This window comes from Nicotiana tomentosiformis, chromosome 6, assembly GCF_000390325.3.
Source record: "Nicotiana tomentosiformis chromosome 6, ASM39032v3, whole genome shotgun sequence".
Taxonomy (NCBI): Eukaryota; Viridiplantae; Streptophyta; class Magnoliopsida; order Solanales; family Solanaceae; genus Nicotiana; species Nicotiana tomentosiformis.
In genome coordinates this window covers 31830589-31847105 of record NC_090817.1, presented here as the reverse complement: position 1 = coordinate 31847105, position 16517 = coordinate 31830589, and the positions used below count along the sequence as shown (strand labels likewise).

At 39.0% G+C, this 16517-nt stretch overlaps 1 protein-coding gene and 1 long non-coding RNA gene across 2 annotated transcripts; one reads left to right on the top strand and one right to left on the bottom strand.

Annotated features, from left to right (window-relative positions):
• Nucleotides 1-1881: 1881 nt before the first annotated feature.
• Nucleotides 1882-5410, top strand: LOC104103019 (uncharacterized). Its single transcript, XR_011408472.1, has 2 exons — nucleotides 1882-2084; nucleotides 4048-5410. It is a non-coding gene; the product is annotated as an uncharacterized lncRNA (long non-coding RNA).
• A 1802-nt stretch (nucleotides 5411-7212) lies between these two features.
• Nucleotides 7213-12490, bottom strand: LOC104103018 (chloroplastic lipocalin). Its single transcript, XM_009610883.4, has 5 exons — nucleotides 12334-12490; nucleotides 11170-11293; nucleotides 10634-10873; nucleotides 10198-10488; nucleotides 7213-7681 (listed from the first exon to the last, which is right to left on the bottom strand). The coding sequence occupies exons 1-5, from the start codon at nucleotides 12405-12407 to the stop codon at nucleotides 7403-7405; spliced, it is 1008 nt and encodes a 335-aa protein (XP_009609178.1). The 5' UTR covers nucleotides 12408-12490; the 3' UTR covers nucleotides 7213-7402.
• Between the last annotated feature and the right edge of the window lie 4027 nt (nucleotides 12491-16517).

The window sequence follows — 16517 nt, the reverse complement described above, 5'->3', positions numbered from 1 at the left end:
TTTTGATCCGTTAACCATCCAAAACTCACCCGAGCCCCTCGGGACCTCAACCAAATATACCAACAAGTCTTAAAATATCATACGAACTTAGTCGAACCCTCAAATCACCTCAAACAACGCTAAAACAATGAATTACACCCCAATTCAAGCCTAATAAACTTTGAAATTCCTAATTTCTACAAATGACTCCGGAACCGATCAAATCAAGTCTGATTGACCTCAAATTTTGCATACAAGTCATAAATGACATAACATAGGTATTCTAATTTTCAGAATCGGATTCCGACCCCGATATCAAAAAGGCAACCCCCAATCAAATTTTTCAAAAATTAAACTTTCGGCATTTCAAGCCTAATTCCACCACGGACCTCCAAATAATTTTTCGGACACGCTCCTAAGTCCAAAATTACCATACGGAGCTATTGGAATCATCAAAATTCAAATCCGAGGTCGTTTACATATAGGTCCATATTCGGTCAACTTTTCTAACTTAAAATTTTTAATTATGAGACTAAGTGTCTCATTTCATTTCGAATTCCTTCCGGACCCAGACTAACTAACTCGATAAGTCATAAAACAACTATAAAGCATAAATTGAGCAGTAAATAGGAGAACAGAGTTATAATACTCAAAACGATCGATCGGGTCGTTACAGGGCCCCAGCTTTTGAGGCCCCATTTTTAATTAATAATGTAGTTTTTATAGTTAATTTTCTTAACAAAATTTTCTATTGATTATTCTATGGTAAAAAAGTACCGTATAAGATTTTTATTAAAAAATAAAAGAGATCCATTTAGCCATGTGATTGATGGTGTCGGCTGAAATTTTCATTCTAATATCAATATTCTTTTTCTTTTCCTTTCTCTTAAGTAATAAAACTTGTACCGCGTACTTTCTTTTTTTTCATTCCGTTAAGCTATCTATTCTCTCAAAAATAAGGGCAAGGACATTGAATAAATTAAATTATGCATTTCTTTTCTTTTTCTCAAAGTTTTCAAGTCTTGCACAACATGCGAACTGAAGCAGTGAAATCTTGTAGTAATATCAAGTTATCAACTTCTAAAATTAGGTTATATTGTTCTAACTTTCTATTATCTTATAACTAAATTTTACATCTGGTAAATTTTATTTATAGGTGTATATTACTTTTTATCGAATATTAGAATTCAAACGTGTCAACTAAAAAATATAAATCAGATTATTCAAAACACACATAAACAAAGAGAGGAGAAAAAGTGAACTTTAATACAATCTCAAAAAAGAAGTCGTTTAAACAATGCCTAAAACAAGATTAGATGAATTGGATAAATTGTCAACTGAAAAAAAAATATAAAGAGAATTGATTGCAAAAACTTATTAACAACTTTGCATCTTAAAAAACTAGAAAATTTACTTTAAATAAAAATACATATGTGAGTTTTTTTTTTGGGCAAAAAAGCTTAAGGCTTCTTAATAAGTTTTGCTTGAGGCCACCAATTTGGTTGAGCTGCCCTTATTGGGTTTAAATACTATATTGTTAATGCAAATATTCTTTATTTCATATTTCATTTCAAATAAAAGAATGCATAGATTACACTTAAGTTTTGTCCATATTAGTAATGCAGAATTTCAATAAAAAATCAAACTCCATATAGTTATCCAAAGTTTATGCTAGAAAAAAAAATCAAACTCCGTATCGCTATCCGACAAACGCAGTCCCCCTTAGAAGCTTTTAAGTTTTTTTTTATTCTTTAAACACAGGTATTTGTGCAAAAAATTTGAAAATTTTGAAGCGCACAACTTAAGAAAGTCGCATGAGAGCAAGAAATTAAGGCCGCATTAATTTATCAGATGTCCCATCTACAGCTTTGTTTTGTTTGACTAGTGAGATACGTTGCCAAAAGTAGGGACGCATCATTACGTAATGATTAAGATATCTCGAAAGCGACACAAATTCACATGAAATCTGCGACATCTGAGCTTCCACGTACACCTTAAAATCCTTCTCTTGCCACTGTATTTTGCATAAATAATTTTGCTTTCTATCTAATTTGGGTGATCTTTTTTCTCTAACTTTGAGTACTTCAATTGACACAGTTTCTCTGGTAAAACTTTGAATCTATATTCTCACTGAATACTTCTCATTTTCTCAGCTTCTTGTTGGACTTTTCGAGTTATTTATTTGGATTTTACCTTAAGAATATAAAATATTGTTGTCTTTAGATCTATCCTTTCTTTTGATTTCTGAAAAAAAAAATCAATTTTCTACTCCAGTTTTAGATTTTTACTATTTTGGGTTTATGGGTCTTATTTCCTCTGTCATCAGCAAGACTTTGATGATTTGTTAACTTCTTTGCTGTAATTGGTTTAATTACTGCTATTATGTGCCAAATGTAGTTAACGAAGTCTGATTTTTTCCTTTTGGATTGATTGTATCCACTTGCAATGGTTTCTGTTCTTCAAATGGGCATCACGGTAGCTCTGATGAGGAATGTAGTTTGTTGGAATGTAGATGTAAAACTTGATTTTTCTCTCTTTGCTAAGTTCTTTTTTCTTCTTATTTGCTGATTGGGATAACCTTTTGGGTGGGAGATGGTACCGTACAGTCAGGGGCGGATTTAGCATAGTACTTCCGTTTCAATTTAGACAAGCACTTGGCACAAAGTTAAAAAAGAAAAAACTTTTAAAATATATGGCGCTAAAAACTTAGTAAGGCTATGATATTTGTGTATTTATAAAAGTTTCTTATTAAGCGTAAAGTATGTAAAATAAAAAATTTAAAGTTAAATTGTTTCTCAATATAAAAATGTCTAACAAGGATAATGTGTCATTTAAATTGAAATGGAGGAGTACATGTTGTGGCTTCTTCTGATCTTGTAGTTTTGGCACAAGCCCGATTGTTGAAAATCCACTAAATAAGTACAAATAATCAATTTTCGAACCCAATAAATCCAATCTGCTGTGGTAGAATTTCAAAGTGGAACCCATAAAGTTGGATTTCTGGATCCACTTCTGTGTACAGTAATGGAAGTATAGATATGTGCAGATGAAGAACATGACAGTTGAATACGAATGAAAGGAGTGCTTTGGTATTTGTTTTTCCAGCGTCATACTGCATTGTCGAAAAAATTGCTCTCTGGATATTCTCCAGCAGAACTCTACCTGTGAATTACCATTGCTCTGCTGGTTAACTTTAGCTTTGTTGTTGCTCAGATTATAGAGAAACATAAAATTTGGAGAATATTTTCAGCCCTTTAGAAATCGGAGACATAATTTCAATTAATATCATGCTGGTGCTGCCTCTTCCATCCTTTTAAACCTCTCATTCTTCCGGACCCAGATGATTAGTTCATTCTTTTCATTGTTTATTTTCCCTGTTTAAGAAGCTTTCCAGGTGATGAAGGTTGGAACAGACCAGATAATGTATCTTTGAGAGTTAGGTTTTGATTTGGTTTGGTGTTATACTTATCTACTTTCCTTTTGTGACTATGGGTGTAATTTGGTACTTGTTTTCCATTTTTAACCCTTGGACATGCATCTGGGCTGTAGATGTTTGTAAAGATAACGCTCAGTTTCAGTCTAGGAGATTACTACCTCTGGATAATGGAGTACAAGTTTCTGCCCAGCTGTGTGCTACTCCGCAAAGAATCCGTTTTGGATATCTTTTAGTGTTGATCTTACCAAATTTCAAGAAGCCCCGCTCATATTTAGTAGATTTGTAGGGTATGCAGTGAAGTTCATTTACTTTATTGTTTTTGAGTAATTATTATGCTACTTGAATTTTTGTCTTCTATCTATCTGCCAATAATGAGCTCTCATTATAGATAATAAACGTTCCTCTGTGTTTGGATTTGATCTAGATGAAGTTATTGGCATTTGTCTGGAGGAAGCCATATTCTCAGATTCTTCTTTAGCTCTTTGGCAGTTTGGCCTGCCGTTTGTGATATCTTATGAATCTAGACTGGTTATCATGAATTTGAGGAAATTAGCGAAACTCGTGCCAAACAATGATTTTAGTAATCTAGGCAAAACTTATTTGCTCATGAACTGATTGCTACTGCTTCGCAGGGTTGAATTAAATATCTGATAGACGATCCCAGAAAATTTTGAAAGAAGAATGGTTCAGACAGTGGAAGTCATCAAGGGTGGTGGAGGTTCTATTAAAGTTGGAACAACTGGTACAATCGGTGCCTTGATGTCAAGAGAATTAGATTCTAAGAAGTTTTCTTCTCAGACACCGGCTTCATATAGAAGTAAGTCTCCTACTGTTTGTTCTTTCATTGCTGGCAGTGCGACCAGTGCTAAAAGAGTGAAGCCAGGAACATCGAGTGACGAAGCAAGCAGCAGTGGGATGTCTGAGGACAATAAGAAATGCCCTGAAATTGTCAGGAAAACAAAGCACTATAATCGAAAAACTAATCAAATTCCAATACTAGAAAACGACAATGTCTTTGTTGATGGAACTCCTGTGAGGCAGAAACCTCAGAGAAAGGGACCTTACATGGTGGAGATTGTGGATATAAATTGTGGGGATGTTGACAGAACTTGGGCAGGCCCTATAAAGAATCGCCTGAAGAAGCTTGGTTTCTCAAAGCTGTCTGAGAGCCCTGTCTAAGTGCCTAATCCTTGAATATCACATTTAGATTCCTGTAAGTGAATGTGGACATTGCAATTGGTTTATTACATTCTGCGACTTATACCATAGAGCACCTGCTGGGATCAGCTTATGCTCCCTCTTCTCCTTTTTGGGGTTTTTGGCCGATGATCCAAGCTTTGGTTTGGTGTAAACTGCTAGTAGAACCCATATATCTGCAAGTTGGCGAGACTTGTGAGAGCTGTCGTGACAAGTTGTAGCCTATAGAAATATTCTCTTTCTTGCAAGAAGAGGAATCAGAAAGTGCATGGGCTGCCTATCTCAACTAAAGAATTTTTCGTCGCCATCTGAGGAGCAACCATGAAGCCTAAGCCATTAACTATATACCTGGATCTATCTTTGCCTAGTAAGAGGGCAAGCAGTGGCAGAGCCACCTTCATCCAAGGGGTGTTATTTGACACCCCTTCGCCGAAAAATAACACTGTGTAGTTAGGTAAAAAAAATTCCAATGTATATGTATTACATGTTGTGAATTCCTTTGTGTGTTTTTTTCTTTATATATTGACTCCCCTTAGTGAAGTTCTGGCTCCGCCACTTAGGGCAAGGGACCTATTAAGGTTGAAGAGAAGTGGCCTAGAGCTGTGGCTGTGACTTGATTCTTGGTTAGGCCTAATTCCTTGTGTATTCATTCGGCTACTCTCTCATAGGAGTAATCTTTATCTAATGAAGTGGTTACTGTGGGCTTGGTGGAAGATACTGTGGCGCTGTGGTGGCCCTATTCATGTATTTGCAGTTTAAAACTTCTATGGTTGCTAAAATCAGTGCTATCTTTTTAAATTATCTGCCTAGATTCTGTGGTGATTTTTCTTCTTAAAAAGGCAACTTTTGTCCCGGCCTTTTAATCAGAAAAGTTGTATTTTGCTGTTGGGACTAATAACATAGCACCCCTAGTTATAAGAATAGATCCAAGAATCAGTACCAGCAAATGAACATTGTGTTTTCAGTGGCAGTAAGCTGATAGATTTATGAGACTGTTAAATGTCCTGAGAGCGATGATAACAATTTGGTTATTGAATGGAAAATAAAATGAAGACTAGAGTACCAATTGATGCAGCAGTTTTTCTTATGTATGAAGTTTTTCTCATATCAGCCATCAAACAGTTAATCTCCCCCTCCCTTTCTTTTCTTACTAGGAGTAATGTTTTTATATCAAGTAATTGATCTCTTTTTTCTGAAAAAAGAAATATGTACTCATGTCATGTCTCGAACTCAGATCATGACGGACTGATTATCCCCCAATGCGTTAATTGCTGGAGCATCCAGAGGCCTTCAACCCTGCTCGGCTTTTTATGTTCTTAAACTTGTTAGGGTTCACTCACATCGCATAGGAAGGCTTCATTTACCTTATCTAGTCCCTCTTTAACTAGAACTAGAAAGAAATTAACGAACAAAATGGTAAATGAGTCTTGAATGATTATGCCTTGTCATTATTGCTGAATGAATGACTACTGAAATCAGCATCCACCACAATTTTCTACAACTGCCTAAGAAAGAGTTAACCAAGGTTACATCAAATATTACCATCTCTACTCTGAAATGAAAATGGCTCACCATTAACAACACGGAATTTCAATTAAACGCTGTTAATTAATTGTGTATTTCTGTCTATCGGGTATTACTACTGAACAGGGTAAAAGTATGAAAAAAAAGAGGGTGGAGGAATGGGAAGCTTGCTCTCTTATCACAATTATTTGAGCCAGGTTTCGATCCTGGGACCTGTGGGTTATGGGCCCACCACGCTTCCGCTGCGCCACTCTGATTTGTTATTCTTGTTTTACAATGTTTTATTACTTAGTAAACTCCCGGTATTTCTTCCTCGTGTGCCTAAAATTAATATCGAATACTCAAATCATTTGCTTAATGTGTCATATTTATTTCGTCCAATTAAGCCTTTGCCACTATCTTAACAACGTGGAGAAATATTATCTTTTATCGTTATTAATGATGAAACATAAAATAATTAGCGTAATTTTGTAATGAAGGATAAAATTCTATTAAGTTTTAAAATCACATCAGCTTGTTTAAGATGAAGAAAGTTGTAAATAAAATGGTTTTTAACTGCAATATTGAAAACTATTAGAAAAACTGACTCCATCCTTTTCTTTCAAGTATGATACACAATTATAGTTGAATGTTGACAATTAGCTTAAACACCAAGTTCCATTTTGGCCTGGGCCATAAAACTCTTGCTTAGGCCTAACATAAAACACTAATTTGAATGTGACAAATACTATTGCACCAAACCGCTGCAAATTTTCTATGGTGACCATGAAACACTAGTTGAAAGAGGGTGCGAATAATTACCTACCCAACAGCCAACAGGGATGGAACCAATGACATAGAGTGATGCGTCAACATGGAACTCCTTATTCCAATCCAAAAACTGAAGAAATGGGGCTAACAACAAACACTCATCTCTATGCTTAGAGGTTTAATCGCGTTCTAGTTCCCAACCGCTACACTCTTCTCCTGCAATGGTTCCACTCTGAGATACCGCGCCCACAAAAATCTTTTTTATGCACAGACGCACACACACATAAAATATACATAATGTAAATAGTGTATAATTATGGAGAATATTTCATTCAAAATCAAACTTTATTTCAATGTGCATTATCAAGTGTTAGAACCCACAAGCCATAAGATAGCTGACCTGAGGCTTCAGGGACCAAATTGTTGAAGGGAAGTAGGGGCGGGGAAGGGTTGGTCTGTAAAAATATGAACTATGCAAGGATACAAAGTATATGTCATAAAACTCGAAAGGTTTCACTACTTGAAATAAAGCTCAACAAGCTTCTTGAGAGTTTCAAACACACTTGTGAATGGGTTGAATTCAACAGCGGCCTTCAACTCTAGATCAGGGAATTGGTTGCTTAGAGCTTGTTGCATTCCTGGCATGGACATCATTGCTGCTAGCTGACTCGTAGACTTCACCTCACAGTCTTGTGGTGTGTCTTTGATTTTGCTCGGATCATATCCGAAACTACCTAAGTAGTTTTTGTATTTCTCTATAAATTTTGGTCCTGGATCAGGTGTCCTCGAGTATATCTGATCAAGGAAAGAAATACGGATCAATCGATTAATCAATCAGCACTACATCAGATAGTCCTGTGATAAATTCAAGCAATTTTGAGAGTTGAAAACTGCAAATTCAGGCTTTAGTAATATTTGAATCAGACCAAACAAAGCAACAGTATCCTTTTTTTTAAAAACATAACTGTGGTGTTCGGGCAGCTTACCCCCACCTCGACTAATTCCACCGGATACCTACCACCTCCCACCAGCAATAGGTACCAGGTAACTGTATCCACCAAGGCTTGGGTAGATGGGAAGAAATCATCTAGTGTTTTTGTTACCTCCACTGGGATTTGAACCTGAAACCTCATGGTTCTCGCCCACTTCATTGATCACTAGGTTGTAACACCCTTGGGCGCAACAGTATCACGGTTCATTAAAGAGGGCAGGTGGGATGAGGAGATTCTACAACAGAATGTATCAACTAATTTGCTGTCAAAGGTACTTGAAGTGCATAGCCATGATGTTAATGCCCCTTATAAACCAATATGGACAGCTACTCAGGAGGGTAATTTTATCTGCTCTTCTGCTCGGAAGATGAAAAGGAAATTCAGAATCCCTTCTTACACAAACAAGATGATTGGCACAGAAGAATCCCCTTCAAAATGGCCATTTCTTTTGTGGAGAGCTATGAGAGAGAAGCTACCTACTGATGATAAGCTGACAAATGCGGATACAATTTTTCTTCAAAATGCTACTGCAGTACTACTATATCTGAGGAATCATTAGAACATAGTCTTCTGAAAGCATTCAGCAAAGAAAACAGGCCACTAAAGTCCTATGGGAGAGAGCTGAATACTGATGGCAGTATCCTTGGAAATCTGGGATGGAGTGGTGCTGCAGGTACTGTGAGAAATTATAGAGGAGAGATGATAGCAATTGAGCTTGGCAATTTGGCTAATAATTGATGAGACTATATTTTAGTGTTATAGATGCCCGAATATGATTATTTCCCACTATTTTCATGCATTTTGTGCGTTAATTGTATATATCTTTCACCTATTTACTCTTGATTCGTGCAGTAATAACGAAATATTTCATCAGGAGACAAATATGGTTTAACAGTTGATATAGATGGGAAGACGGTCAAAGGGGAGAGTATAGAATGCGGAAACACTCGTGCCCCGATGCTGGTAACATGGTTAAAGAGCAATATTGTGACAAATTCCAGAGGGCCGGCACGCCAGACACCTCAGCGCTCTCCTGGCCAATCCAGTATCCAACCAGCCATTGGCAACCGAGCGCTCTCCTAGGTGCCCCAATCCCAATAAAGCATTATCCAAGCAAGACTCGGGGCAGAATTCCCCCCTTTCCTTCTCAATCCTTACTTAAATAGGCCCTATAAAGATAGGTTGCCCAGACTCTCCGAAATATTGTCGCACCTGTGTCGGATCCACCAAAATTGTACTACTTTTGGAGGATCCGACACACACCCGGCGATATTTTCGGAGAGTCCGAGCAACATAGTTATAAAGACCATTACGCGAGGGAAAGCAGGTCAAAAGGCTACCTTTGAAGCATGACATTTTGGAGAAGAACAATAGAAGAGGGTCAAAGATAAGAGAAGAAGAGAGATTTACCGCTCCAATCAAGTTTCTATAATCCTTTCTCTTTGCTTTCATGTTGAACTCTACTGTTTATTTTCTCTTAATGTGTCTTATAATGTATATCAGATTTATTTGACTAGAATGAGTTGAAATCAATGTCTAATTTTAATATACTCTAATGGATGGGTTTAGTTCTTGTGTGGTGATTGTGTTTATTGATTTTAATTAAATCTTTTAGTTGTGATTGAAGAATGGTGTTCTGGTCAACCCCTTTTATCCACATGTAGGAGATTATCTTAGATTGGATTAATAAATATAGATTTTGAATGTTTATCGATAATAATAAAATTGTATCCCTCTATAGCACTCATCTAGTGTGATACCTGGACAGTGTACACGTTTTACATAAGCTGTAGTCTATGCTAATGCTATCTAAAATATGTTCCCATACTAAGTCTGGACGCGAAGAAAGTAGACCCAAAATCAGAAGGTCCCAGGAGAATATGGCTGTATTCATTTTTTCATACAAAAGAAAAAGGTTTCCCTAATTTGCTCCCTGATTGGTGTTATAGTGTTGCTAGGGATATTTTATTGATTGGCAGGTATTAATCAGTGATAAACATTTGACATGCAAGAACAATCCACAGAAAACTACTACTGTTTATTTTTCACCTAAAATGATTAAAAAGAATAAGGGAACTCCTAAAATATGTTTAGGTTTAATTATTTATCAATAGCATAACCCCACGGTCAGGTGACCCAGTTCTTTAGTAAATAATTCGTAATAATGAAGAAAAAGGGTCAAGTGTGAGGTACACTGTGTTGAACATGAAAAATGCAGAAACTATGAGAAGCTCATTTCAGGGATGTATTCTCACATATTGAAGAGAAATAAAATATCATTTGACTCACGGCAGCGATCAAACAGAAACAGTTGATTACCTGAATGAAGCTTCTGTCTTTAGCTCCAGAAACCAGTGCAAAATTGTCATAATCAGTTGCAATAACATCATAAGGCTCCTTTGGGATGAACGGCAATGTAGGAAACCTAAGGTAACACTTCTCCCTAATCATTTCTTGCCTTTCAAGATCAGTCTCATTTTTCTCCCTATCCTCCTCGGTAAGGCACTGAACCCTTCCCCTTATGCCTGTGATGTAGCCGTCAGGTCCTCCATGAACACAAAATGTGTCTACTTGGATAGCAGGTGCGGCCATATCAACAGTGTAAATGCCCTGAAATAATTTGGAACAAAGACAAACCATTCCAAAATAAGACATCATCAAGTATGAGCGTCCAAGAACCAAGGAACCCAAAATATATGCAAAGACATAATAAGAAGAAGGCATATTTTCAGGTGTTAACACTCTCAACGTTCACCTGGGTGCAGTGACAATCTTCTTGACCTTGTCCAGCGAATCCACGTTTAAGGGAAGCTACTTCGAACCATCTTCCAGAATACCTGATTGGATCAAAGTCTTTTGCTGTCATGCCTCGCATCATCATCAACTTTCCACCTCCGCCATCATTTCCCTTCTCCAGAGGAAGAATCGGTGCGCTGTCTGTGGCATTTGCAATTTGGGACACACTGTTGTAATGAGGAAGATCTGCTGCAAAAGCCTACCAAGAGAATGAAGATACGATTGAAAATTTACCACCATTTCTGGAATTTTGGCTCTTTGGGTTAATTTATGATATAACACATTATGAGTTGAAAAATCATGCTTGCCATAAAAATATATTTGTTTGATAACATAGAGTAAAATATGATTTTTGACCTTCAACTGTCAGAACAGTCTTATCAAATCAACCAAATGCTTATGTGCCACTAAATGCACCAGAGATATACGATTTTTCTCATGCAATATCTTTATCTTTTGGAACCAGGAGTAAGCAAATAAAGTAAAGATTCTAACCAGGTTACTTTGAGAGAGAAATAGGATCGATGCTGCAAGACCTGAAAAGACTTGTTTAACCGCAACCTTACTAGATATAGGACATTCATTACAGCAGCCGGACATCATTTTCATAGGCACCTCCCTACAAGGAAGGAAGAACAATCCCCATAACATGAAGAATGGGAACGTGATTAGAAGAAAAGTGAACCTTCGAGAAAACATCAGTCACATAAATCTAAAACAAAAGCTAAGATGATTGCATGGCCAGTTTTAGGTTATTGATTCCTGCACAAAATTTAGAATGCAAGCAAAAGCTTCTATAAGACAACTTCAACACACCACAAGGAAATACCCTCGTAGACATACTTCCGATTCAGAGGTGCAAAAACTTTTCTTTACTGCAAAGCTATTTCTCTCCACTGTATGTATGACGTGCACCTTATCCTCAATCGAGACAAGCATTGAGAAGCCTGTAAAATCCATCTTCTTTAACCCTGAGCACCATCAAGATAGACTATTTATATCTTATGCTTTTGTATGTAATCTAATGCCCATTATCGTGTCATCCCAATTCTTTTATCCGATCAGATCATGTCCTCGACTAAATTGACAAAATGTATTACCATACTAATTTCAGAAAACTCCTCATCATACCTAAAAAAGAAATGAAGCTCCTAACCATTGATTTAAAGTGGTAGGTTTAACAAGACTTAGGCTGCTGGCTAAATTTAATATGAATTTCCCCCTTGTACTAAAATCAGTGAGTAAGCAATTGACTCATTTCTCCACAATATGGTATTTGGAAACGCAAAATGTTTATACTTCACAAACTAATAACGAAGGTCAAACAGATTCACCAAAATTCAACATTCTTCAAGAATTTCGTTGGACTTGACTGCTTTCTCTTACAATTCTCTTTACGCATTTTCTTAACCACTACAGTAGTACATATTGGGTCTGGGTTTAGTACCAAATCTTTTGCATTATTAACCACACAATTGTGAACAACCATAAAGAAAAAGAAAAAAGGGGTACACTGTACTATTTTAATAGATCACAGAATTAATGATTAGACATAATGCAGAATAGAAATCTTGAATTTGGGAATGAAAAATAGTATCAAGAAAAGAGAAAGAGAGCTACTGGACAGCAAACAAGAGGTGAGGAGAGTAGAGATTGTACCTGGGTTTGGAGGGATACTGTGATTGAAGCATAATAGGAGGTGATTGTTGGACAATCAAATTGTAGCACACCATTGTGTTAACTGATACAGCAACTTCAGTTCAGTTGTAAGCCAGTTATTTATAAATGTAAGGTTACTATCACATTTGACAGTTGTGTGTTACTGATATGTATAAGTTTTAGTACGCTATTGTTTATCCCAAAATTGGGTAATAATTTAATTTGTAAGCGATTTAAAGGATACGTAGTTTAATTCAACATAAATAATTAAGAATAACATATAAATGAATTAAAGATGAAATAAACGATCTTTGATGTTATGAACAAGTCTGATCTTAAATTGAACAGTGATCCCGTCCTCGATTGGACCATCGGTTCGAGCCCAATAGTGAATGACAAGTAAACAAAGTTCTCAACAGTAGCTAGAAGGAAAAACTAAACTTTTATTGCCTTGAATTACGTGTTACAATGTGTCAGATCAAAGAAAAACTTTCCCTTTATATAGTAGGAGAGTTTCAGTCCTACTAAAAGTCTAAAACAAATAAAAATCTTCTTTTCCCGATAATTGTTGATCCATAATTGACATCGAGCGGGATTCGCGCCGTGATATCCGATTGAGGGCGGGTATCAGGGCGTTTTGTCCGTCATGCATAACCGTTCAGCGTGTCTCCCGAGGTCTAGAACTTACACTCGGCCAGGGCGGTGTCGGATATACCGTTCACTCTTCTTTGGTCTTGATATGAAGGGTCTTTGACCTCGACTGCAAAAACCGAGCCAGTGCTCCCCCTTCGTTCTCTCATCGGGGAATCGGGGTAGACATTGCCCTCGATTTTACCCGTATACAGATAGTCCCCTCGTTTTCCGGAGAGTAGATTTATCTAAACGACGGGAAGCGATAAATAATCCCTGGTTCCTTCCCTCGTACGTCACGATGGGGTTGTTGGGTCAACGAAACGTCCCATCAGTCGCGTCGCTCTGACTTCGGACATGTGTCAGTCGCCGGTTGATTGTCCTCGAATGCGAAACATCGCGCATTGACTGTTCTCCCTCTATAAAAGCTACGCCCCCCTTTCTACTTCCCCGCTTCTCGATTCCAGAACTCTTGAATTTACCCTCGAATTTTCTACTTACCTTTGACTTTTGCAAATCTTCACACATTTCTCCTTAGATCTTCATATCTTCATCCCATCTTCAAATCTTTATAGATTTTCTTTGAATCTTCAACCTAGACCTTCATATCTTCATCCCATCTTCAAACCTTTATAGATTTTCTTCAAGTCTTCATATTCCCATAACTCAATGGCAAAAACTTCCAAATCCATGTCTCAGAAAGTCGTCCCTTCATCTTCTAATCTGGCCACAGATGCCGAGGTAGCCATTTCCGAGGTGGCACGGGAGCCTCCCTTGAAGAGCTTCGTACCCGGTGGCTGCTTCATCGGGAGCGACATTAACATCGAGAATGCCTCTAGTCAACAGGACCGGGGGCAAGGGAGCATGGAGGTACATATGCTCCGTTACTGAGGAAATATTACCCACAGTCTGGGTAGACTATAACTAGGAGGGCAAGGAGGTCATCGTTCCCGGGCCCAACAAAGACATCACCACTCATGTGGAGGGGTACTAGTGTTTACACTTACCCCTTCACGCTCGCCCCGATGGACCCTATAGTCCTCGACTTCTGTAAAAGGTTCGAGGTTTGCCTTGGGCAGATTCACCCGTCATTTTGGAGGATTGTAATTCTCCTCCAACACTTTGTAAACAACAACGAAGCACCTCGGTTCACCCTCGACCATCTGCTTCGTCTATACAGTCCTGAAATCTTCCAAGTGGGGTTGTTCAAGCTCGTTCGCCAAGCAAGCAAGGCTCCGTTATCGAGCATCGATGAGGACCGAGATCAAGGCTGGCAGGGGAGGTTCGTTCGGGTAAAGAACGAAGACCTCATCTCTTCCGAATTTCTACCGTTACCCGAAAAGTGGAACACATCCCGTAAGTGTTTTCCTTTTTGGGTATTTGGCGTTCCCTTATATTCTCTTTCTAATTGCATGTGTTTGTTGTTATGCAGTGGTTTCCTAGGTTCCTAATGCAATCTCTCATTTCAAGGAGTGGATCGAAGGGATTTTCAAATAGATGCCCTACTCCGAGCGCACATGGCCCAAGCTCTCGAAGGGCAAGTGGGAGGCCCGTTCCCATTGTGAGGTTCCTTCTGAATGATTACATCCATACATCTGACTTATATTTTGCTAAGTCTTCTTCTTTCTTACAGGTTTTCCCAAGACCACCGAGCTCAGGCCGTTGAATGAAGACGAGGATCCGTCAGCACTTGCCGATCCCTCCACTTCGGGGAAGCTCGGGGCTACCGCAAAGGAGGAGAAAAAGAAGAAAGAGAAGTCCTCGGGTTCCCCGGATGCCGAGGTAAGGAATAAAAGGGTGGCCATACAGATCTAAAAAAATAAAAGGAGCACCAAATCCAGGGTATCAGATTCTGATTCCCTTTTCGATTACCCCGAGGATGACGACCTAGAGTTTATGGCCCATGAGTCGAACCTCAACGAGGAGGAGCAGGCGAAAACCGAGAGAAGCGACCACGAGATCGATCCCCCTCTAGATCAGGGACCAGAGGGAGAGACGGAGGTTGCAGTCTCCCAAAAAGCCGCTTCCACCCTGAAGAAGGTAGTCGATGTTATCAACATCGTAGATATGCTGTCCTATACCGAGTCCATGCTCGAAGAGGCCCAAGCGGGCAAAGAGAAGTCAAAAGAGACATCACCAGGCCCAGATGATCCCTCAACACATTCTTCGATGGCATGGACATGGTCGCATTGGAGGACTTTTCCGGGCTTGATCACCTAGAGGTCCCAAAAACGGATGTGCTATCGGGGGCGGGCGAGCCGAGATCGAGCCCAAAATTAGTGAAGCAATTCCCTGCCCCAAGTGTGGACTCCGACCGTAAGAGAACGGTCGTTCTTACTATCCCGATGGACGCCCGAGCACTGTCCGCTCCGGTGGGCGTGGCCAGCTACCTGCATTGCCTGGTGACCAAGGAGGACCAGGCAAAAATGAATGATGTAGGCATGTAGAGCTTCTTCAATGAGGCGCAACAGGCACTGAACCGGGTAAGAGGTTTATCCTTTGTATCTTTTACGGATTTTGCTCAGCATATTCTAGTTTCTATGTTATTTTTTCAGGCTTCGGTGCTTCATCATAAAAGCTTCCTTTAGTCTCATTTGGAGATTAGTCAGCTCGAGTTCGAGCTGAAAGAGTAGATCCGGAAGAAGGGCATGTATAGGGCTATTAATGAGCAACAAGATGAGGCTCTTAAGGATCTCCTAACTCTCCGGCCGAGATGGAAAAGGCTCTGAAAGAGGCCTCATCTGTGAAGCGGGAGTACGCCGATCTAGTCGAGAAGGTAAGAATCTTTGAGGCTAAAAACGAGTAGCTACTCATGATGAATAACAATGCAACCTCGCAGGTCCAAGAAAAGGTAGATTTAATCGACCAACTTCGGGCTGAGATGAACGAGGTCAAGGCCGCGACCGAGGTGTGGAAGGGCATGATGGATCTGCTGGCTTCGGAGAAAGAGGCCACAAAAGAGGAGCTGGCATCGATCAAGGACCAACTCTGGGTGGTAAAGTACAAGGCCGCAAATGGTGTCGGCTAAATGATGAGCTCCGGGCACAACTGAACTCAGCCATTACGGAACGGGATAGCCTCGGCTAAGAGTATGCCGCGCTGAGGTCCAAGTTGGAGGCAACTTCTATTGATTCTTCCAATGTCGAGGAAATATTGGCTTAGTATAAAGCTGATGTGGAGATAGTCGAGGACCGCTTAAAGATGAAGACCGAGTACGTAAAGCGGCTATCCCGGAGAGAGACCCTCGAGGAGATCCATGCCCGAGGTTTTGACCTGTCAGCCAAGATTGAAGAAGCCAAATGACTTGAGGCCGAGGTGAAGGAACTCTATGAGCCTGAGGGCCCTAAAGGCTCCAAGGATTCCGATGGTTCCAACGGTTCTAGTGACGAGTCGAGCCTCGGTGAAGAGAAGGCATAAATGCCTTGTTCTTTTTTAGTTATCCCTTGTATATTTTATTTTTTGTTTATTTTGAGGTCGTTTTATTGTGCCTTTGTGAATATTTTTTGGAATATATATAATTTTCCCTTTTTTATCAATATCGTATCTTTATTTTC

Excerpts from the sequence above, each read along its gene's own strand:
- LOC104103018 (XM_009610883.4), bottom strand. The coding sequence starts at position 12,407 with ATGGTGTGCTACAATTTGATTGTCCAACAATCACCTCCTATTATGCTT. Across the intron at positions 11,294-12,333 it reads CAGTATCCCTCCAAACCCAG|GGAGGTGCCTATGAAAATGA; the intron begins GTACAATCTCTA and ends CCTTCCTTGTAG. Across the intron at positions 7,682-10,197 it reads AAGACAGAAGCTTCATTCAG|ATATACTCGAGGACACCTGA; the intron begins GTAATCAACTGT and ends TTCCTTGATCAG.